The sequence below is a fragment of the Haliotis rufescens genome, unplaced genomic scaffold, assembly GCF_023055435.1.
Source record: "Haliotis rufescens isolate VD_foot unplaced genomic scaffold, xgHalRufe1.0.p SCAF_9, whole genome shotgun sequence".
Taxonomy (NCBI): domain Eukaryota; kingdom Metazoa; phylum Mollusca; class Gastropoda; order Lepetellida; family Haliotidae; genus Haliotis; species Haliotis rufescens.
In genome coordinates, this window is record NW_025964383.1 from 14,655,148 (window position 1) to 14,680,935 (window position 25,788).

The 25,788-nt window shown below is 41.9% G+C and overlaps 1 protein-coding gene across 4 annotated transcripts; it reads right to left on the reverse strand.

Moving 5' to 3' along the window:
- Nucleotides 1–252: 252 nt before the first annotated feature.
- LOC124150237 (monocarboxylate transporter 14-like) lies at nucleotides 253–24,713 on the reverse strand. 4 transcript variants are annotated; one of them, XM_048391294.1, is made up of 8 exons: nucleotides 24,193–24,713; nucleotides 14,849–14,907; nucleotides 10,476–10,569; nucleotides 7,191–7,787; nucleotides 5,530–5,673; nucleotides 3,558–4,394; nucleotides 816–866; nucleotides 253–418 (listed from the first exon to the last, which is right to left on the reverse strand). In XM_048391294.1, exons 4-8 carry the CDS (start codon nucleotides 7,384–7,386, stop codon nucleotides 270–272), a joined length of 1,377 nt encoding a protein of 458 aa, XP_048247251.1. In that variant the 5' UTR covers nucleotides 7,387–7,787; nucleotides 10,476–10,569; nucleotides 14,849–14,907; nucleotides 24,193–24,713; the 3' UTR covers nucleotides 253–269. The 4 variants fall into 4 exon arrangements, with proteins under 4 accessions (XP_048247251.1, XP_048247249.1, XP_048247250.1 ...); XM_048391292.1 differs by having other exon boundaries at nucleotides 14,799–14,907; XM_048391293.1 differs by lacking the exon at nucleotides 14,849–14,907.
- Between the last annotated feature and the right edge of the window lie 1,075 nt (nucleotides 24,714–25,788).

Genomic DNA, 25,788 nt, shown 5'->3' on the forward strand with positions numbered 1-25,788 from the left:
GTATGTACTATTAGATCTGAACTGTATGTAATGTTTGATCTGAACTGAATGTATTGTCAGAATTGAACTGTTTGTTTTGTTAGAACTAAGCTGTTTGAACTTTGAGCTTAGCTGTATGTCATGTTTGTAGAGCCATCAGCCTGTCTCTGTAAGAGAGTCCACCAAGTTAAAAATGGATAATATACAATTGCAGAAAGGCATATGTTGTAAAATGACAGATGGTCTAATATAACGAAAAACAGAACTCTTTGGCAGTGAGTGTATGACATTTATTGGTCCTCTGTTCCACATGCCACAGCTCTGTATTCTTCAGAAACTGCCATGTCCATTTCCCTGTCACGGGAGACATTTGATGCACTTGGTCGCTTAAAGATCGGTATGCCCAGAGACAGTAGACTTCCTATCACAAGTGCGCTTCCTGAAACAGTTATATATCTGGGTTACCTACTAACATTTACATATAAGCTCCTGTTTGGAAATATATTCCCATTCACATTGCATGGTGTGTGGTATGTATATGTAGAATTCATTAATATTATCATCACTTTACTTCTTTAAGAGATTCCTATCACAAGTTGGTCACGTGAATGATCCATGGTGGATGTGGAAACTCACTTTTATTTCAAGAAACTCCAAGTTTGCAACTACATTAGAGTACACAAGCTTATTATATTTCATGTAACATTCAGTGTGAAGCGATAATGATAACATCACCATCTCATTCAAATAACGTTCACATATATTACTACAATAAATTATAGTGTATCGTTGTCTTTGATAGCCAAATATGAAACATCAAGACTTATGGTTCTTACCAGAACAAGCAAAGCTAACGTCGTAGCTTCCCGAGACGTCCATGATGAAGCCTGAACAACAATAAACAATATGATACGAATCCGTCTAGATTATAGGAACGTATAAGATGTTGACAAGACCAATGGGATTCGAAGGGAACAACCATTTGAAGGGAGTGGGACAAAAGACTGGTAAAATGAAACAAGCTAGAAATACTCATATTCCCCGCCAATATTAAATGTCCGGTTGTGTGCAATGCATTATATCCTGTGAACTATGTTCACTGGACCTTTATGTAAATGGCGTAATTGCAGCACTAAAAAAGAAATTACTGGTGTTGTTTTGCCATCTGCAGTTTATGATAGAATATGTAACTGTACTAGTAATGCGCTGTGTTATTACTTAAACAGTAATCAGAGAAGTAAGGGAGTTCTTACTTTACTTTGAGATTAATGAGAGCAGGGGTCACCATGAGGTGTACTGAGAGATACAGCACCAATTATCTGAAGAACTGAGCAGTAGACTGGAGTCTTGAATGCTACAGCACTGGCATGATCAGTAAACAAGTCCAGTGTAGCTCCAAGACAGTGAGTTGAGAGTGAATGAGTTGAGTCATTTACCGCACATTAAAGAAATCTTCAAGTTTCAGCTTTTCACTCAGATCACAGTTGAAATCCCCAGTAACTAGGACACGTTCAAATTCATGCTGCTTGAAATGAGTAAGTGAATGTGACAACCGTGTCCATGACACTTTTGGAGGAACATACACACAAGCAATGCAGAACTTGCCAACAAGAAAGGAAGGTATTCAAAACTGAGAGATGACATTACATCACATAGCTGGACACTGTTCTTGAAACTTGTTGAAACATACACAGCAATACCATGTGTCTAGTGTCTCCTGGATAGACTTGATATCCTGGCAGGTCTCTTTCACTGTAATCATTCATGTGTGTTTCTATGAAACACAAAACATGAAGCACACCAACAAACTAACACCGTGAAGTAGGCTGGTTCGGGTGCACCTGTTCATGTTACCGGCATGCACTGCGAGGAAGTAGGCTGGTTCGGGTGCCCCTGTTCATGTTACCACTACCCACTGCGAGGAAGTAGGCTGGTTCAAGTGCCACTGTTCATGTTACCATCATGCACTGCGAGGAAGTAGGCTGGTTTAGGGTGCCCCTGTTCATGTTACCACTACCCACTACGAGGAAGTAGGCTGGTTCAAGTGCCCCTGTTCATGTTACCACTACCCAGTGCGAGGAAGTAGGCTGGTTCGGGTGCCCATGGTCATGTTACCGGTACCCACTGTGAGGAAGTAGGCTGGTTCGGGTGCCACTGTTCATGTTACCACCATGCACTACGATGAAGTAGGCTGGTTCAGGTGCCACTTGTAAATTGTGTTTTCACAATAATTCACCATATACCTTGACCAAGTTCCTTTGTCAAGTGGTAAACATCTCAATTAGGTAATTATGTTAACCGTTCTCAGACAACCCTGCGTAAATATTTTTGTAGAATAGGTAAACGGTGTCCGAGTTAACTTTTGCTAAGGAAACATTCGTAAAAACTCCCAAACTATCAAAAGGCACTAGTTTACCACTAGACCTATTTATATGCCAAGTTTGGAAGAAATATTGTACGGTTTTCAAGATCTGTGGCAAATTTGGTGATTTTCAGTGTAAGTCGTGGCCATGGAAATTCGAAAAATAATTCTCTAAAAAGTCCCAAAGTATCAAAAGGCATCCGCTTTCCTTTAGACCTATTTATGTGCCAATTTTGGTGAAGAAATAATGTACGGTTTTCAAAATCTGCTCTGGAAACAAAGACTACCACCATTTTCAGTCTAAGTTCAAGTCGTTGCCAGGGAAACTCAACATTTCTTTTTAAATCCAAAACTTTCAAAAGGCACCAGTTCACCACTAGAACTATCTATATGCCAAGTTTGGTGAAGGAATATTGTACGGTTTTCAAGATCTGCCCCGGATACGAGGACTACCGCTATTTTCAGTCTAAGTCAAAGTCGTTGCCATGGAAACTTGAATTATTTTTTTTTTAAATCCCAAACTATCAAAAGGCACCAGTTGACCACTAGACCTATCTATATGCCAAGTTTGGTTACGATATCTCTCATGGTTTTTGTGTTCTGCTCCGGAAACGAAATGTGACGGACGGAAGGACAGAAGGGCGGAAAGACGGACGGACGCCCCCCATTCCTATATTCCCCTTCCACCTCGTGGCGGGGTTTAATAATGCCGTTAATTAGGCTTTACCCGAAAAAAAGTAACATGTTCGCTGGACGTGCTGGGTGTCCTGAGAGCTAGAAGTTGTTAAAAGAAATTAGCTTGTTCTTCTCTGGTTTTCCCCGCAGCTGAGTCTCTTAGGCTTGTCAGAATCCCTCCTTTACTCAACCCGGGGCCACCATGCTTACTATACAACACATCGAGTAGGGGTAGTGCATGTAACAGATGTTATGCCAATTCACGCTGCCTATAATGTCTGTTATGACGACCGTTTTTTGAAGACCGGTAACTGCTGCTTATAAATAAGCTTGTTATAACCGAAACAGTGTTCTGAGCCGAGTTGAACCGCCCCCTTCCTCACTCATTCACTCGTTTGTCACAGTGCATTTTTCATTTGACAGCTACGCCATATCGTAATATGCTTGTTGGGAAGTGACAATACGTAGACATGTAATGAGACAGTGTAATGAGAAAATTCTATCATCGTACAACGTTGATGCATGTTTATGTGTTACTTACCTGCAAACGGAGGTCCGAGAAGTAATCCAAAGCCACCAATGAAATTAACCATTCCGTATCCAGTCGCCAGTTGTTTCACGCCTACCAGATCAACAATAATTGGGTTTAAAAAGGCCACAGGCCCACCACTGTAGATGCCATAGATACTACAGAACAGGAGCTGCAGTGTGAACGAACTGGCCAGAAGGGGACACATCATAATCAGGACTCCCGCTACACCCAGCATACCTGTATGTAGCATGAAGACTCCTATTGCTGGATCGTTACCAGCAAACCCTGCCAACACACGAGCTATGATACTAGTAATTCCCATAGCTGTGTACAACATGGCGGAATTTTGTTGGCTTGTTCCTTTGGATTCCGCAAAATTAGGTAGATGTACATATATAATAGATTCTCCAAATCCCCATAATGTGTAGGAAAGGACATATAGCATAAAGCTAACATTAGACAAAACTGTCCTCATTTCACTGACTGTCGAACGTAAACGTTGCAGACAACTGGTTCTGACTTCTGGTTGTTCTTCTACTTCTTGATCCACAAGATTATTGGTCAAGTCTCCCGGTGTCTCTCTTGTCTTTGTTCCTGCTTGTTGCTCATGCGGTGATGGTCTGAACATCATACCACACACACATGTGTTAGCTCCTATGGCGCCCAGTAAGAGAAAGGTCCCACTGAGACCGAACGTATCAAGCAGCAATCTCACTAACGGAGCACCTATGAGCATCCCTGACCCTCCTCCTGACACCTGTAGCCCCGAGGCAAGAGGGAGGTATTTCTGGAAATAGTGACCATTGATAACATTCGCTGATGTATCAAGGAACCCGATTCCTAGACCTGGAATAAAAATATAAATATAAATATAAAGCAAAATGAATTATCCCTGGACCTGGAATAAAAATAAAATTAAAATAGTAAAAAAAAAAAAATATATCGAAAGGATTGTCAAAGCTTGATATAATTAGCCCGGTCAATGGTCAATAATCATTCAAATTACTCTCTCAGCTTCCAACATAAGGTTGCAAGATAGAAATTGAAGATTTATAATTGTATCCTGTATTAATTTTACGACTAGCCATGTGGCGTAGAGATCGATCCTTTAGTTGACGTCAGTTAAAGGTTGACAATTATGGATGAGTACATGATTCAGGAAAATGAAGTCATGCACGCACATCATTCACGTGTGTGATATCTGATGCCAAAACTTATTTCTGGTGTCTCCTTCCTTGATGTCGCTAAACGCGGCATCCATCTTCATTCGCTCAACTATGAATTATACTTTGGTCGATAATGGTAATGATGGTGTCATTTGTGGCGTAAACAGATTACAAGCTAACGAACAATAGATGTCATGCTGCCATGTCATGGCGACTAAATGAAAGTGTTTTCTTTCCTGTAAGTTTGTGGAAGATTCAATTAAATTTATTTTTATTTTTGTTATATTCAACCGCAACATAAACGTACTGCAGCAGTTTCGTCATTGCAAATGTGGAAAATAACATGGGTACAGTATTGTCTGTTACTAACGTTATTGCTTTCCTCGTGTATATATATAATCATATGAATGAACTAATGACAATATACACATGTAATTAAGTAGTTGATCGTCTACAATATGTTGTCAGTACTTACATATCCAAAATCTAATGCCGCTAAATGATGGTATATATATACTTGTGGAAACAAGTTCCTGTGCATCACTGACTATCATAGGCAAAAGCAAAAGCAAAAGAACGAATCTGCAGCAGAACAATATTGATGTCATGAACGACAAACACCAAGCAACAACGTTTTGTACAATACCTGTTTTAAACATTCCAATTGCATGCCACTGTTCATGATGGGAAGTCATGACAAAATGTTTATTCATGGGATTATCATGAATGATTCTGAAAACTCCACAATAATATAAGTTCAATGTGATTTGTTATGGAATACAATTATATCATTTTCCATAAAAGTGACCCTTTACCGGCAGTAAGTCCATAGGACACAATCACCCAATCTACCGACTTGGCGAAGAAAGCAGCCACCATGCCCACCAGAGTCAGAAGACCTCCAACCACTGCCGAAATGCGGCACCCAAACACATTCGTTAAAGAGCTAGTCACCGGTGCTGAAAGAATAGTAGTATTCTGTTAAAAAATAATAAAAATAATGATAATATTTGTAGTCCCTACGTGAACACATCACTCTGGAGTGACATGACGTCACGACACATGTTTCAATGTATGACGCCATATGTTTTCGTTATAATTGAGCCCGCCTGTTGAGCAGAATGTGGACAAAAGCAACAAAATCGAAGTTTCTCTGATACGTACTGACACGGCTTATTACTGTATTAGTGTGATGAATGAAAATTTGGAAATGTAAGATTGACGTCATGTTTGCTTGCCATATGTTACATGTTTTGTTTGTTTGTTTAAAAACTTTGTTGTTTAACGCCGCACTCAGCAATATTCCACCTATATGACGTCGGCTCGTACATAATCAAATCTGGGCCAGACAATCCAGTGATTGACATCATGAGCATCGATCCATGCAATCTGGATACGATGACATTCATCAACTAAGTCAGCGAGCGGTTGAAGTAAGATTGAATGTGGTGGCTACGTCTGGTGCAGTTTGGCAAAGTCGAGATAAAAGATGTTAATGATAATAATATAGACATCAGGTGCAACCTGTGCGATAGTTCGTTCGCGGGAGAAGATTTTGTACCGCTACTAAGACCTGTGGAATTGAGAGATGGCCCTTACTATGACTTTAACCCGCTGTCTCTGTTCTGTTTGTTTGTTTGTTTAACGCCGCACTCAGCAATATTCCAGCTATATGATGGCGGTGTGTAAATAATCGAGTCTGGACCAGACAATCAAGTGATAAACTTCGTGAGCATCGATCCACGCAATTGGGATCGATGGCATGCATTAACCAAGTCAGCGAGTCTGACCACCCGATCCCGTTAGTCGCATCTTACGACAAGCATAGTCACCTCTTTGTACCACTGCTACCACTACCATCATCACAACCACAGCATGCCCACATTTTACTATAAGACGCGGGTAGAATAAGGGTTATCTTTCTTTAAAGAAGTACTTTTTGTGTTCATACACCAGTGAGGAAACATTCTAGAGGGGCAGGACTCTCTATTCCTCCTTATGGTACGAGTTGATCACGAATGAGGCAACAATGCCTAAGAGGGACTGCGTATGTTATGACGTATGTTCTGGTACCAGAGTCGATTTCATCGACAAACACCCAAACCCTGCACGCTTTTCCTCTCGACAATAAGGGAGTGAGTTGGGTTGAACACCGCTTTGAACAGTATTCTAGTCATATGACACGGCCTATCAGTTTGATGTGTGAGGAAAGCCCAAAGTGATGCAGGTCTCAGTCGTTTACCTTTTGGTGCTGACAAAAATAGAAACATAGTCGTGGCCAAGTGGGATTCGAACCCACAATCTTAGGTTGATGGCGTGCCCACGGGACTCAACTCTGCTCAGCTAATTGCGGCGCCTTAGCCGACTGGACGTCTCGTGCCCCCTCACGAAAATGTCACTTCAATCAATGGCATATTCAAATTAACATGATAGCTTATTATTTACAAATACCTCTCTTCCATACTTTAGTACTCACCTGTGAGCATCATCGTCCCATACAAGGTAGACCCCACCCACGATGTCTTGACCACGCCCTCCTGCATATTCTCCAGGAGGGCGGTGTTGACCACACCCGTTGTGTAGTAGAAGATGCCAGAGATGACCACTTGTAGCCAGCTGGTGACCAACACCACCCACGCATACCCTCGGTCAATGTTCTTGTGAACTGCCATCTCCTTATAAATCCGTGGGGAATCTGGGATAAACTAGAACAGCACAACCATCTTTCCACAAGAGGGGACACTCGGGTGTTGCCTTGGTGACATCGATCTCGATGGTGTGGATCGTCCTTCATAAAATTAAACACTGTTTTTTACGGAGTACTGCGTGATGTGTTCTGCTACAATCAAACCAACAAAGCCCTTAAATTCGGTCAGATATGCGTCATCTTATAGCTGTCACACCAGCTGCAGGTGTAGTTCGTGACGGGTAGAGCTGACCAAACAGAAGTTAGTTATCACCAGAGTGTGTCATCTCGCAAGGAAGACTCGTGCCTCAGCGGAAACATTCCATGAATAATGCCCAAAGCGGACGCTGTGCAAAGGGGTCGTTGACCCAAATCTCAAACTGGCCCCTGAAAATGTACCAAAGAATAAAGTGAACGTTTTTTTCATACATTATGAAAAAGAAAATATTGTCCAACTTGCAACCAATACATTGTACATGGATACAACATTGCCCTTGTTGTGCAGTTTTGTTTACTTAGTTTACAGGTGTATTCCTGTTCATGAATATTTACGCACATGTTACTGCTGGAGACCTTTCCACTTCGTGAACCTAAACACAATACCTTTGACACACATCAGGGACATTTACACGTGGACAAGATATCTCGACTAGCAGTGTAAATAAAGATGTGGGGAAGACTGAAATGTCCGCCTCCAAACTGATCTGTTTGCTTACATATGTTATCCTGAATCTTGTTGGATAACAAGTTATAACGTTTACTCCAAAATAGAAGCGAGAATTCCGTGAGTCAGCGATCAGTCAAAGAGATGTTTGAGTATTCATTGTGAGGTTCAGTGCGTTATAAATAAATAATCCAACAATAACCGGACATACACATTTTGATGGGGAAAATATCATTTCAGTGATAGAATTTTGTATTTATAAATGTTATATACTCTTTCAGCATAACATTGGATAATAATTATTCAGGAACAATTCGACAATCTACCTTAATCAAATATCAATATACTTCAAAGGCAGGCATGTAGATAACATAGATATTTTGCCTTGTAGTCAAATATTGTATTAGTTCTCTATTAGCTGTATAGCTCATGAGTGCAATAAATGCACAACTATTAATGTCAACACATCTAATTCACTTACATACTAGTATTCGGACAGCCTCCGTGGTCTAGTGTTAGAGCGTCCGCCCAGAGAGCGGAGGGTCCGGGGTTCGATCCCCGGCCACGTCATACCAAAACACGTTAAAAGATGGTACTTCTTGTTACCCTGTCTGGGTCTGAGTGGGTAATTCATGTTAAACTATAATTCATATTAGTATCTCAGTGGACCAGCACTATAAACGCGGCATCAGTCCGGACTAGCGCAAGCAGTCACACACAACCACGTGCATGCACGTCGCTATATAAGTGCAATAATTTTTGACGCGACGTTAAACCCAACTTCAGCTGCGAGGTGAACTATCGTCAGCTTGGCCTTTGGCATGATGGATAACTAAAGTGACCTTTCAATATTAGTTATTGTAGAAAGACTTAAAAGAAATATATGGCATATATATACATAACAATTAATATATAAATATGAAGTATTTAATCATAAATTGTGTACTGTCACAATTTGGATAATTACTGTTGTGTATGTATCTATTTATATCTCGGTGAACTATTTATGTATAATGTTACCATGATTTTAGTGCGAGCTTCGGGTGTTTTACAAGTATGCATATTTAAGTGATGACCGGACAGTTCTCCATATATACAAAGTTGCAAAACCCAGGTTTCATGTGTGTAACCGTACTATAGCCAAGTTTCTCCTCTCAATGAACAACGTTGCGAACACTTGGTGTTATCTTCATAATGCTTAATGTTTAAAATATCCACCTCGAGGCATCAGTGTTGCCATGAATCATTGCAACAACTGGTGGCGTCTGTGCAGCTTTTCAACGTTGCAAACAACTGGCGGCGTCTGTGTAGCTATACAACGTTGCAAACAACTGGCGGCGTGTATGTAGCTCTACAACGTTGCCAAACAACTGGCGGCGTCTGTGTAGCTATACAACGTTGCAAACAACTGGCGGCGTGTATGTATAAGTACAACGTTGCCAAACAACTGGCGGCGTCTGTGTAGCTATACAACGTTGCAAACAACTGGCGGCGTGTATGTAGCTCTACAACGTTGCAAACAACTGGCGGCGTCTGTGTAGCTATACAACGTTGCAAACAACTGGCGGCGTGTATGTAGCTCTACGACGTTGCCAAACAACTGGCGGCGTCTGTGTAGCTATACAACGTTGCAAACAACTGGCGGCGTGTATGTAGCTCTACGACGTTGCCAAACAACTGGCGGCGTCTGTGTAGCTATACAACGTTGCAAACAACTGGCGGCGTGTATGTAGCTCTACAACGTTGCCAAACAACTGGCGGCGTCTGTGTAGCTATACAACGTTGCAAACAACTGGCGGTGTCAGTGTAGCCATACAACGTTGCAAACAACTGGTGGTGTATGTGTAGCTATACAACGTTGCAAACAAATGGTGACTCTGTGTAGCTATACAACGCTGCAAACAACTGGTGGCGTTTATGCCGCTATACAACGTTGCAAACAACTTGCGGCGTTTATGTATATATACAACGTTGTTAAACAACTGGTGGCGTCTATGTATATATACAACGTTGCAAAAAGCTGGTGTCATCTGTGTAGCTGTACAGCGTTGCAAACAACTTGCGGCGTCCATGTAACGACACAATCAACTTGAGACATCTATGTAGGTATACAACGCTGCAAAAAAATGGTGTAGTCTATGTAGCTATTCATCGTTGCAAACACCTGGTAAATTCAATTATGTTCTTTGACCTGCCTTTGCATGTGTTTGTGACGGGTGCCATTGGTGGGGGAGGATACGGTGGGGGAGGTGGGGGAGGTATAGGACAGTGACGTTGTATAGTCGGTCCCCGTTATCTCAAGATCCGTTATCTCGAACTCATTGTCCGATTCTGTGTATAAGTTAGACCGCTTATCTCTAATTTGAGATACAAATATACACTAAGAAAACAATCAAGTGAATTCTACTTACGTAATTAGTAACAGTGGCCAGAAGGTTCATAAACAGTGAATTCACTATCCTCTCTGGTAGATTGCATGAGGCAGCGGCGGTGAGAAGGGGTAACCTGTGTAGAGGGGAATATCTTAGTAACTCTCCATGCCTTAATATTAATGGAGTCCCTATAATCCCTATAAGCTAAAAAACTGTAGATAGTGTTGATGTAGAGCAAGTTACTATAACAACGTTCATATTTAAAGCAGTTAGATTAACATTTGACGAGAATATGTGTCCATAAAAAGCCATAATGACGAATGCTTCACGTAAGGGGAGATAATGGTCTACACTGGGATTTAAATTATGGAAACAGCTTATGTCAAATTATTCACAGACTCCTCAGGATTGGCTTCAGCAATCTTAACGCAGGTCAATATGACAGATATAGTTTGGATACAAAAACTTGTTCCTGTAGATATCATACCGAAGATGCTCTACACTTCTTTTAGTGTGTACAAATTACTATTCGAAATGAAATGTCTTTTTACCAACATGGTTACTCTTTACAATCAGTGCTATGCCGAAATTCGTATTTGAGTAAGGAAGAGGAAATTCAAACATTAGATTCTATTCAAAACTTCATATTAATAACTGGCAGATTTTCAATTAAATGAATTGTTTAATATAAACTGCAAATACATTTATTTTATATACACATCTAGCTTGGCATGTACACTTCTTTTGTTACATCTAACCTTCATTGATGTTTTTATTATATCATGTCTTATGTGTTATGTAGCGGTATTTACATAAGCTCTTCGCTTGTTTACTATACCATATTCACATTTTTGTGAACATAAATATGTGTAAACCAATAGTCAAGCTGCACTCAATGTATCTGGCCGTTTCCAGGACACACTTACGTTCTCCGGGACTAAAAACAAAGTCAAAATCGATTATAGTGCCCTCTGGCCTCAAGGCATGCTTAAACGTAAACTGCCTCAACAACTGTTCAAAATCAAACAGAAAAGACCAAGAACGGTTTTATCAGAATCGAAGACACAACAGAATAAACGATCACAAAACAAATCGGAAGAAGTAGCCGTTCGCGCAGACCATTTCCTAGATCTTAATAAAACCCTAACAGCTTAGGATATTGCCAAAGATGTGAAGCACAAAAGTATGAAAGTATTATTAAAATAAATAAGTGTGGAAGAGGCTACGTTGTCGTCGGGGACTACCTTACAGAATCAATTGACATGCCCCAAAGCATTAACGAAATCAAACTAAAATGGGATACCCCAAGGTGGCTTTGTCATGTGAGGTGAGGTGAGGTGAGGTGAGGTGAAATGGGGTTTAACGTCGCGTCCAAGATTATTGCATTTATATAGCGACGTGCATGTACGTGTGTGTGTGTGTGTGTGGCTGCTTGTACTAGTCCGGACTGATGCCGATTCATAGTGCTAGCTCACTGAGATACCATGCCGCAGTTTAACATGAATATCCAACTCAGCCACAGTATACTGACTCCGACCCGACCAGTCCTTGTTTTAGCCCCTTAATGCCAAGCGCCAGACAGGGTAACAACAAGTACCATCTTTTAACGTCTTTTGGTATGACGCGGCTGGGGATCGAACCCCGGACCTTCCGCTCTCCGGGTGGATGCTCTGCCACTAGACCACGGAGGCGGACCTTTGTCATGTCATGTGTGGTGTACACATCGACAAAATGTCGCTGCAGACAATCTCTATCAACATGTCTGTCAAGCCCAAAATAAAATGAGGTATTTCACGAAACAGACCTTTTTGCCTCCGGTAAAATTCCTTTCATCAGTTACTTATTTCATTTTTCTATCACTTCGCTTTTTAAAATCAGCCTAGTGCTTGTAATCACACTTGCTGCCTATTGGCTGAGATCACTAGTCATTGAACACATTCCCCTGCAGTCCAGACACATTGTTTTTACACCCCTTGGAAGGTCTACGTCGTGGGAAGTAACCAATAAAATCAACCAATAAACAATCCTGTCGGCGTTCAGGGTGAAATCGATGGGCACCACCAACACACGAGTAGTAATACTCACGTCATTAGGACAGTCAGTCCCCTGCCACCGCAATCTTTGCGGTACGAACATAGAAACTATGCCATATAGGAAAAGGCTGACACAATGCACAAACTGTATGTTCTATGAACCAGCCACCACGTCCAAAAATTGCTCCCGAGTTTCTTGCAAAGAAAACTGAAACACTTGGAGTAAAAACTGCAAAAAGGAGGGTCGCTCATCTTTAGCGCTAAAATGTCAAAAGCGCTTGCTCATAAGGAAATGCATAAATAAATCGCCTACTCAGCAATCTGAATCAAAATATGTGCAGGTTGAAAAGGTCGAAAAATCCCAAGCGACTACTCTTTACTCTCCTAGAACACAAGCGAATCTAAGAGCACTGATCCTTATAAAGCGACGTGCATGCACGTGTGGGCGTGTGTGTGGCTGATTGTACTAGTCCTGGCAGATGCCGATTTAAAGTGTTATTACACTGAGACACTATGCTGCAATTTACCATGAATACCCCACTCAGACACAGTATACTGACTCAGAGCCGACCAGTCCTTGTTTTAGCCCCTTAATGCCCAGGACCAGACAGGGTAACAAGTACCATCTTTTAACGTCTTTTGGTATGACGCGGCCGGGGATCAAACCCCGAAACTGCCGCGGACGCTCTAACACTAGACCACGGTGGCGGTCTTCATGGTAAAGTTCAATGCCATTGCATTGATCACAATTATAGGCAGGAAAATGAGGGTCAAAGCCAAAGCAACCTGCATCCTCAATCTGGCTTTCAAGATACTGAAATACAGAGAAACAATTTCAAAATAGGGTATGCCCTTGATAAACACTCATCAAGACAATCATGGACTTGAATTAATTACAGTGAGCCGCTAACGGCCTTAAGAGCCATGACAAATTACATTAAGCACTCGTGGAAAACAGGAGACTAAAGTCAGCGAAAAAGTCACGTTCCCTGCTTACAATCAATATAGGAAAAAATACAGAAAAACATATTAAGCCTGGCAAATAGGGAGGAGGACTTATCACCCTTGTCCCCAACTGTACCTCCATCAATACTGAAACAAAATGTAAGAAACCTTGAAACCCCAAACTTCCCCTGAAAACTGGCAAATGGCAATGAATTACGCAAAGCTTACATATACCACAGGGTTACCCATGAACCACAGACGGGAGAGCTGACGAAGCTCAAACAGTAGGCAACAATGACATAATCCTTGGTGACTATAATGCACACAATTCTTTATGGGAAGATAGGAACAATTCGGTTTGAGGACGACAGTCTCCTAACTCTAAACAACGACAGTCACACACACGATGACCATGTCCGCGACACCAAGAGTTCAAATGACCTCACAACTGCCACAAAGAACCTCGCCTCACATTGCCAATTGCAAGTCCATGATGACACTTGGGGAAGCGACCACCTTCCCACACTCACCTACATAGGTAACCCAAAACAATTAAAGGAGCAGCTCAATCCTAGGCGGGACTGGACAAGGGCTGATTGGCTCAAATTCAGGGAGGGTTGCTTAAAAATAATCCTGATCTTTTTCGCCAAAAACTCACCTCAGCAATTATTTCCGCAGCTGAAAATCAATACAAATACCACCACAAAACCGGCCAAACTACGATATCACGGTGGAACATGGACATAGCAAAAGCTAGGAGAGTGAGCAAGAAAGCCCTAAATAGGTCAAAAAGGGATAAATCATCATTCGCACAAGTCCGAGCAGTCTGGACAAAACTAGGACACCTCATAGACGATTCTTAAGGGTAGTCATGGCAGACCTTCTGCAACTCTCTAAATGAAATAAAATAAATGCTGGAGCAAAATACAGGCAATCAGGGGTAAGCGTAAGCCAACAGAAATTCTCAAGATAGCCAACGCCCGTACAGTCAACGAAAAGGCCAACATTCTATCTCAGCACTTCTCATCTGTCAGCAGCAACACAGATTGCAGGAAAGAATTCCAAAAGGATAAAAAATGCTAGTGCCCAAGATGTCAAAACAGCCGCAGAGCAAACGTCTGGTATACAGTATAACATTTACTGTGACAGAGTTTGAGGATGCAATACAACATAGGCAAGGCACTGCCCCTGGTCCTGATACAACCAGTTAAGGTATATTGAAAAACCTACCTCATCAAACCAAAAACTTACTCACTGAGTTGTACAACACAATATGGTCCTAAGGAGAAGTCCCAAAAGCATGGAAACAAGCTGAAGTTATCCCGCTTCTAAAACAAGGTAAAGACGAAGCCCAACCAAACACATATTGACCTATATCACTCACTTGTGCAAAGCTATGGAAGCCATGGTTACAAAAAGGCAACAACATCAAACCTGATCAAAGCGATTTCAGGAGGGACACTCATGTCTAGATCACATACTAAGGCTGGAAACTGAAATAAGAAAAGACAAATTAAACAGACAATACCTAAGCCAAACCCGTGATCAATGATCTTTTTGATCATGCCATCTCCCCTTCCCAAACTTCTAAATGCGGTGATGACGGAGCTACATGGGTAAAACACAGAATTTTCACAAATCCGAAAAAAAATCCAGTGAGCCCTTGTTGGAGTAGATTAATGGTGCAATGAAAGGGGGTTCACCCTTTCAAGTGCAAAATAGTGTTGGAGTGCTACTCAAATGCTGGGGGAAAGATGTTATGATACCTTGTCTCTCCATAAAAAGCAATTCTATAAATTCGAAAAATCCGCAAGATTTCTACACGTGATTATAGATTAACACCTCGTTTGCAGCAAACATGAAAAATATGTTGAAACGTACAGCAACAACAATGTCAATGTAATTTGTTACATGACTGGCAAAATTTGGGACTTTATAGCATGTACTCAATGAAGGTTTGGTACGTTTGCCAGTGTAAAACAATAGTTGTGTTTCTTATTCACCCGCCAATTACATTTTCGTAGTCTTGTGTAAATAAACTAAGTCTTCAAATGCCCCTAAAAAACCCTATGTGTGATCTTTCACCCGCAACATTAATGTTATTCACTCGGTCTCTTTTACTAATATAATTTAGCAGCGGGCAACAGGGATCGCAAAATGACTAAGAAACGACACGTTATTAAAGTGAAGTGAAAACTTACTACAAGCTTAGTAATATTGCGGTTAGTAAAGTATGAGAAGCAGATTCTTTGAAAGAAGGAAAATAACATCTACTAACTGATCAGTAGATTGTACTAGTCTACTAGACGACCTATAGTGGTCTAAGAAGCAAATATTTACGAACTGGTTAGTAAAATATCCTAACAAGTTGGTGTCAGAGTGGAGAGTGAAATTCACCAAGTAAGAACATTTGACTATTACCGTCAGTGTATATCTCGATCCTTTGACTTATTTGTACTTGATTTTTGTACATTTATCTCGGAGTTGGCGTTTGCCACATTCACAGTTTTGAGAAGCGTAAAAAGGCATTTCACATCTACCATCGCTGTAAACGCACATTGCAAATTTAACTAATTGTTCAACCAATATCAATAATCAGATAATGTGAACGATATACACGCGTTTGCACAACATAATTTGATTCTTGTAATCAAACTGTGAATTACTGGGATGTCTGTTGGGTCGTTAAACATTGAACAACACATTCCCTTTGTCAGGACGGATGCATTGTCAGCTGATTACAACATTGTGTACTCGTTGTCTCACCAAGCCGACGTGAACATTGTACATAATCTGTCACAGCTGTTATTGCTTTTTGCCTTCGAAATACAATTCTTTTTGTCATTGCATGCACGCGGTGCGTGTTTGGTTTCTAACGCATGCAATGTCATTGCTATGGATCTATAATGCTGTTACTTGATCTGTCCGGCTGTCCATGCCTCGATACATCGATCGTCCTGATATCTCCAAGTTACAACAGGCTTCCGCTAGGTTGTAGATACCAGGGTGAGTGAGTGAGTGAGTGAGTGAGTGAGTGAGTGAGTGAGTGAGTGAGTGAGTGAGTGAGTGAGTGAGTGAGTGAGTGAGTGAGTGAGTTGGGGTTAACGCCGCTGTTAACAGTATACCAGTTATATCGCGGCGCCTAATTAAGACGACTCGGCCACCCGTGCCCCCTCTGAGATCATAGTGAGTGAGTGAGTGAGTGAGTGAGTGAGTTGGGGTTTACCCCCTGTTAACAGTATACCAGTTATATCGCGGCGCCTAAGACGACTGGGCCACCCGTGCCCCCTCTGAGATCATAGTGAGTGAGTGAGTGAGTGAGTGAGTGAGTGAGTTGGGGTTTACCCCCTGTTAACAGTATACCAGTTATATCGCGGCGCCTAAGACGACTCGGCCACCCGTGCCCCCTCTGAGATCATAACCTGTTGTGAAGGTACGCTCATGATATACGCTGTCCACTTAAATGGAGAGAACTTTCGTCAAACACCTGTATGGAACTCAATCAGTCATCCAACAGAAATGACAAAAGTGAATAATGGTGTATACCTTGTTCTATTGCAAACCAACAACGAAAACCGCGTAAATAGGTCAGTCATGCGTTATCTTTATTTGCATTCCACACCTGCTGTAGACGCCCTAGACGTACGTAATCACCAGATTGCATACTCTCTCCAAAACAACTCTGTTCAGTTTCGTGTCCTGTCCCCAGCAAAATCATTCCATGAATAACACACAAAGTGGACGTTGTATGACCATGAAGAGGTCAGCGACGAAATATTCAAACTGGCCTCTGAAATATGCCATTAGATATAGCGAACATACTCTTCATACATGCTACAATAGCTAAATAAGACATAATATTGTCAAACTTCTAAGAAATACATTGTACATGGATACAACATTGCCCTTCAGTCACTGTTGTGCAATTTGTTTACTTTGTTCACACATGGTGCATTGATCACTGTCCATGAATATGCTTGTCTCATTATTGACGCATATGCTCATATTACTGCTGATGACCTTTTCACTTGGGGAACCTAAACACAATACCTAAACCTCAAACACATCAGAGCCATTTACATGGGGTCAAGACATCCCCACTACCAGCGGAGATAAAAATGCGCATGAATGGCATATCCACATTCAAACTGAACGGTTCACTTGAATCCACGACTTAGCCACAAAAGGGACATCTACTTTAATCTGTTTATCTATTGATTCTAGAATATAGGTAACAAAATATGTATGTGTTATGTTACCATGATGTTAGAGCGAGCTACAACGTTGCACTTGGCGTCATGATTGTATTAGTATAATAGCGCAAACATCAAGTTTCACTGTTAAATGTTCAAACTTTAAGCCACTTAAGTCATCTTGATAATGCATAATGTACCTGGAGGCATGTTTGTAGCTATACAATGATGCAAACAACTGGCGCCGACTGTGTAGCTATACAACTTTGCAAACAACTGGCGGTGTCTGAGTAGCTATACAAAGTTGCAAACAACTGGCGGTGTCTGTGTAGCTATACAAAGTTGCAAACAACTGGCGGTGTCTGTGTAGCTATACAATGTTGCAAACAACATGGGAAATGTATGTAGCTATACAACGTTGCAAACAACTGGCGCCGTCTGTGTAGCTATACAACGTTGCAAACAACTGGTGGCGTGTATGTAGCTATACAACGTTGCAAACAACTGGCGCCGTCTGTGTAGCTATACAACGTTGCAAACAACTGGCGGCGTCTGTGTAGCTGTACAACGTTGCAAACAATTGGCGGCGTCTGTGTAACTATACAAAGTTGCAAACAACTGGCGGCGTCTGTGTAGCTCTAAAAAGTTGAAAACAACTGGCGGTGTCTGTGTAGCTATACAACGTTGCAAACAACATGGGAAATGTATGTAGCTATACAACGTAGCCAAACAACTGGCGGCGTCTGTGTAGCTATACAACGTTGCAAACAACTGGCGGCGTCTGTGTAGCTATACAACGTTGCAAACAATTGGCGGCGTCTGTGTAGCTATACAACGTTGCAAACAACTGGCGGCGTCTGTGTAGCTATACAACGTGGCCAAACAACTGGTGGTGTCAGTGTAGCTATACAACGTTGCAAACAATTGGCGGCGTCTGTGTAGCTATACAACGTTGCAAACAACTGGTGGTGTCAGTGTAGCTAAACAACGTTGCAAACAACTGGCGGCGTCTGTGTAGCTATACAACGTTGCAAACAATTGGCGGCGTCTGTGTAGCTGTACAGCGTTGCAAACAATTGGCGGCGTCTGTGTAGCTATACAACGTTGCAAACAACTGGAGGCGTCTGTGTAGCTATACAACGTTGCAAACAATTGGCGGCGTCTGTGTAGCTGTACAGCGTTGCAAACAATTGGCGGCGTCTGTGTAGCTATACAACGTTGCAAACAACTGGAGGCGTCTGTGTAGCTATACAACGTTGCAAACAATTGGCGGCGTCTGTGTAGCTGTACAGCGTTGCAAACAATTGGCGGCGTCTGTGTAGCTATACAACGTTGCAAACAACTGGCGGCGTCTGTGTAGCTATACAACGTTGCAAACAATTGGCGGCGTCTGTGTAGCTGTACAGCGTTGCAAACAATTGGCGGCGTCTGTGTAGCTATACAACGTTGCAAACAACTGGAGGCGTCTGTGTAGCTATACAACGTTGCAAACAATTGGCGGCGTCTGTGTAGCTGTACAGCGTTGCAAACAATTGGCGGCGTCTGTGTAGCTATACAACGTTGCAAACAACTGGCGGCGTCTGTGTAGCTATACAACGTTGCAAACAATTGGCGGCGTCTGTGTAGCTGTACAGCGTTGCAAACAATTGGCGGCGTCTGTGTAACTAAACAACGTTGCAAACAACTGGCGCCGTCTGTGTAGCTATACAACGTTGCAAACAACTGGCGGCGTCTGTGTAGCTGTACAACGTTGCAAACAATTGGCGGCGTCTGTGTAACTATACAAAGTTGCAAACAACTGGCGGCGCCTGTGTAGCTCTAAAAAGTTGCAAACAACTGGCGGTGTCTGTGTAGCTATACAACGTTGCAAACAACATGGGAAATGTACGTAGCTATACAACGTTGCAAACAACTGGCGGCGTCTGTGTAGCTATACAACGTTGCAAACAACTGGCGGCGTCTGTGTAGCTATACAAAGTTGCAAACAATTGGCGGCGTCTGAGTAGCTATACAACGTGGCCAAACAACTGGCGGCGTCTGTGTAGCTATACAACGTTGCAAACAATTGGCGGCGTCTGTGTAGCTGTACAGCGTTGCAAACAATTGGCGGCGTCTGTGTAACTAAACAACGTTGCAAACAACTGGCGGCGTCTGTGTAGCTATACAACGTTGCAAACAAGAACATGCTTCTATGTGGCTCCACAATGTTGCAAACAGCTGAAGGCATCTGTACGGCGTTGCAAACAACGGATGGCATCTATATTGCCATTCAATCCATCAAACAACTGAAGGCATCTCTGTACTTGTGCGATGTTGCAAACAACTAAACTTACATGTGTTTCTAGACAATGTAGCGAACAACGGGTGGCATCCTTGTATCTTGACAATACTGAAAACGCATGGTGGATTCAGTGATGTTTTACAAAGCTGTGAGAACCAGGTACCAGACAACAGATGCACATTAACTCTATATTCTAATCTCCCATCTCTGGTCACGTACACACTATGTATCATAAGTACCTATACAACGTTACAGTCACAGGTCGTCACCATGTGTGTGCAATGATACAGTCGTCCCAACATACGAGGGGTGTTCATCAAGGATTTCTCCTAAACCACTTAGGGTTATCATACTTGGTTGAAATTTCACATGTGTAATGATACATGTATCCATAATGGGTTATGTCTGAATTTGCAGCACCGAACTATTAATCTTACCACTTTTACAGGTGTTATGATCGAGTAGGGTGTGACAATGGAGCCAGTAGAATACCGAGCAGTGATTAGGTTTTTATATTCGAAAGGTCGCACACCAAAAGAAACTTTCGATGAAATGAAAGCAACTTATGGGAAAGATACCCCATCGTATGACGTTGTTAATCACTGGCATCGCCAGTTCAAGTGTGGTCGGACATCTGTGGAAACAGCTGCCATTCCTGGTCGCCCCCATTCAGCCATTGATGAGGACAGTATCCATCAAGTGGAGACCGCCATTTTGGCAGACCGACGTATAACTGTTCGCCAGTTAGCACAAGATTTCAAGATCAGTGTAGGGTCTGTGGAAAAAAATCATCGATGACAATTTGAACATGCATAAGGTGTCTGCACGATGGATTCCCAGGTTGCTCTCACACCTTTCCAAAAGCAGGAACGAGTCAATTGCTCCAAGGATCTTTTGGACATGTGCCAAAGAAAACAGGCAAATGTTTTTGACAGACTTATCACACAGGATGAAACATGGGTCAATCACTTTGATCCTGAGACTAAAGTTCAGTCGATGCAATGGAAGCATGTGGAGTTACCACCCCCAAAGAAGGCACGTGTCCAACCCTCTGCAGGCAAGGTCATGCTCACGGTGTTTTGGGACCAGCACGGAGTAGTGATGATGGATTTCTTGGCAAAGGGTACCACAATTACAGGAGCTTATTATGCTTCACTGCTGCGGAAATTGCGGGACGCTATCAAGCTTAAGAGGCGTGGCATGCTGACCAAGGATGTCCGTCTCCTGCAAGACAATGCTCCAGTACACAACTCTCATGTTGCCCAGAAAGAAGCGCGGTCCTGTGGCTATGAAATCCTTCCACATCCTCCTTACTCTCCTGACCTTGCACCATCTGACTTCAACCTCTTTCCAACCATGAAGTCATTTTTGAAGGGAAAACGTTTCACAGATGATGAAACACTGATTTCTGAAGTCAAGTCCTGGTTTGAGACGCAACATGAGGGCTTTTACAAGCGAGGTCTCCATAGTTGCATAAAACGATGGGAGAAGTGTGTAACTCTTGGTGGTTCCTATGTGGAGAAAGACTAATACCTATGCCAGGTTTCATTCCACTAGGCCCATCGGAAGTGGGTCAGGGGAAATCTTTAATGAACACCCCTCGTAACTGGGAACACATGTTACCTTCACTTCTACGTTATGTGAACACCTGGTGTACGACAGTGACGTTATACAGTCGGACCCGTTATCTGGAGATCCCTTATGTCGAACTCGTTGTCCGGTCCCGACCACCTGTATAGAAATCCATATAATTCGATACCAATATACACTGCATGTAAGCGTCAGGGAAGGTGCGCTCATAATAAACGCTGTTCTCTTAAATGGGGTGAAGTTTCGTCAAATGTTTATATCTCAATCAATCATCCAACACAAATGCTCCAGACAGCCGGTTTGTTTGTTTGTTGTTTAGCGCAGCACTCAGGAATATCTCAGCCATATGACGGCGAACTAGAAATAGTCGAGGCTGGATCAGACAATCCAGTGATTGACATCATGAGTATCTACGCAATTTGCATACGATGACATACATGAACCAAGTCAGCGAGCCTGGCCATCCGATCCCGTTAGTAGCACGGATTGCTGAAGACAAACAGGTGTATCAAGTAAAAAACTCTATGAAATATATTGAATATCGCTACAATGAATGGTAAACATCAGAAACTCGGTCGTAATGATTAATCAAACACACATTGAGAAGCAAGATACCGGCATTGTTATGTTCTCATACATACCACTCAATACAAGTTATAGGACACCCGCATTTTTCATGACTATAGTTATCATGTCCTGTCTTGGCATATTAACTATACTTATGTAAAAACACCAGGTGTTCTTTTATTTCTATTGAGTTGTACGCAAGTCACAATACAAGCGTGTATCAGTCTCCATACTCAGCCTTAGACCAAATTCCGGCTGTGTATCAAAGTGCTCACCTAAGGTTATTATTAATAATTTATATTATTATTTTATAAAGCTGCAGAATAATTACCCGATCATGGAATATACCATAGTTGGAAATATGATAGTTTCAGTTACAATTTCTTCTGACCACTGCATTTCGGGCTTAGTATGCGACACAAATCCACACGGTTGTCTTAATCTCTCCATAGAAAACAATGCTTTGCAAAACAGGAAATACAAGAGTTTGCCACTAACGTGGCTATATCCCCCGCCCCTGTTGCAGAATTTATGACATAATTAAATCTAAACAAACCCTTACCTTTTTTAACCGAGGTGGAACTTGTCATGGAAATTGTAAAGAAAAAATGAGTTTGGAACCTAAGTCCATCTTGTTGCCAAGGAAACGTAAAAAATAAAAATTTCTAAAATCTCTCAATAGCAAAAGGCACCAGTTCAGCATGTACCTGACAGACCTGCACAGTTTGGTGAAAAAATATTGACCGGTTTATGAGTTATGCTCCGGAAACGAACCCTACCCTCACAGAACCTAAGTCCACCTTGTTGCCATGGAAACGTAAAAAATAAAAATTTCTAAAATCTCTCAGTAGCAAAAGGCACCAGTTCAGCATGTACCTGACAGACCTGCAAAGTTTGATGAAAAAATATTGAACGGTTGATGAGTTATGCTCCGGAAACGAACCCTACCCTCACAGAACCTAAGTCCATCTTGTTGCCATGGAAACGTAAAAAATAAAAATTTCTAAAATCTCTCAATTGCAAAAGGCACCAGTTCAGTATGTACCTGACAGACCTGCAAAGTTTAATGAAAAAATATTGAACGGTTTATGAGTTATGCTTCGGAAACGAAACGTGACGGACGGACGGACGGACGGAGCCCGTTTCTATATCCCCGAGGGATAATAAATGAAATGATGAATCACATCACATCTAGTGATGTATTGTCGCAATTTTCACATTTTCATTGACCAAGTTTCCTAAGTATCGATCTTCTTTTCGTCCCTAGAGCGATATGATGTAGTTTTTGTCTGTGCTTTACCCTATACTGAACTATCAGTGTAATGTCAGTATGTGCGCTTGAGTGAGTGAGTGAGTATGGTTTCACGCCGCTTTTAGCAGCATTCCAGCAATATTACTGCGGGGGGACACCAGAAATGGCCTTCACACATTGTACCCATGTCGGGAATCGAACCCGGGTCTTCGGCGTGACACGGGAACGCTTTAATCATTAGGCCACCCGACCGGGGAGGCGAAGGGAATTAACTCTCAGCATTCAAGCATTGCGTAAGATTGTTTACTGGACTACGGAAGTCCTCAGGTAAGAGCATCTGCGCAATTGTCGTGCATCTTGACCGCTGCCAAGACAAAAGCAGCCGGAAGTCCAAATGTATCAATAAGACCCAAGGCGCGGCAATGCTCGTTAATAATAATTTCCTGCTGAGGCCCGTCCCACGGTGAGGTGAGGTGAGGTGAAATGGGGTTTAACGTCGCGTCCAAGATTATTGCACTTATATAGCGACGTGCATGTACGTGTGTGTCTGCTTGTACTAGTCCGAACTGAGATACCATGCCGCAGTTTAACATGAATACCCCACTCAGACACAGTATACTGACCCCGAGCCGACCAGTCCTTGTTTTAGTCCCTTAATGCCGAGCGCCAGACAGGGTAACAACAAGTACCATCTTTAAACGTCTTTTGGTATGACGCGGCCGGGGATCGAACCCCGGACCTTCCGCTCTCCGGGCGGACGCTCTACCACTAGACCACGGAGTCGGTCCCCGTCCCACGGAAAATGGTCTCGGGCTCAGCTGTTACACATTAGCAATAACGTGTGGTGACATATTGCCTGACCTTTAATTCCTTGATCATTAGGTGTTACCCTTACCCCGATTATGTATTCCAGCATGGCAGATGAAAAGACTCCGATAGCGCGTGATTCGTCCACAAAGAACAGCTTCCCGGACAACAGAATGGCGCTGTTCCGTTTACCCCCATCGGTATGTTCACATAATCACACTTCGATGTCACACACGGAAATGGAGTAACTTTAAGCTGGTCCAATCAACCGATATTTAAGGTGGTGAAAAAACCGAAATGAGCAATAATATGGGAGATAATTGCTAATTCGGCCACAAACATGTCCATTCAGTCAGCCAAAGTGCAGGTGCAGTCCAGTGTCCCGCCGAGGGAAATTGCTCACTGCTGGTTTGAACAGCGGCCGGTTTTATCGTGGCTGTTAGCGTCGCCTTCCCACGTCGTTTCTTTATACAGCGCTTGGTTGTTCGTTGTTTGCGAACACTTGACCCACTCTATAAATAAACAGTATCGTTGCATAGCTTAAGAGGCTATACCATATACAGGAATACCCGCGAAAGACAACAGCGCCATTGTGTCAACAGAACACGATATCCGACCCGAGCCGTGTCACAACAAGACGTTCTTTATTAAGATCCGGACAAATCGGTCTTTCTGACGTCATCTTTTTTATGCCCTCTCGAGGCAAGATATACCAATATATTACAGCGATCGTGGTGATAACATGGTAAAGTGCATCTTGCAAATCAAATAATATATGTGTACTGTTTTAAATTTGTTCATCAAAAGTTTGTCGAAGATGAATTTCACTTTTTAATGTTATGTCCTTTATATGATGATCTTAGAAGTATTTTACTTAGATAATGTATTGTTTTAAATCCGTTATTTGAAAATATTAGCGTTGGTGACGCTTTCAATTATATTTTAAAATGTAAAGAAATTCAGCCTTTGTTAGCCAGTACACTTTTAAAGACGTTTAAACGTAAGCAATCATTTAGCTAAGCATTTACCGAGACATGTAAAATTTATTGTCAATGTATTTTATAGTATATAATGTATATAATGTTTTATTGTGTCTCACAAGCCTAATTGCTGGGTACTTACCTAATATGCCAAAGAACATGTACTGTATATATCTGTCTTTTGTAACACGTGACACGTTAATAAAACAACTCTCTCGCCCTCTCTCTCTCTCTCTCTCTCTCTCTCTCTCTCTCTCTCTCTCTCTTTTTCTCTCTCTCTAAGTACACTCGACATACTCGTTAATTCGACATACTCATATGCAACCAACCATGTCGGATTAACGGGACTTGACTGTATTCGATGGTAGATGAAATGGTAATATATATGTTCATGTGGGTTTGTAAATTAATTGTTAACCTGCAGAAATTACACATATTCATTCATGAAGATCTACCGTGATCATCTTAATAACTTGGTACAGTGCATTTGCCAATCGAATACACTTATGATATATTTATCCATGAATAATAGATTGACCTAATCAAACGTGGCGTAGATAATGAAAGGTACCCATAACACATTTGTTCTCCGTTATAAATAAACAATCTCACCTGAGTTTCTTTGAAGTCAAATATGTCAAAACATATCGCTAAAAAGTTTACAACTCAAAGGCTTGCTGGGAAATGTTAAGTTAAACTGTATC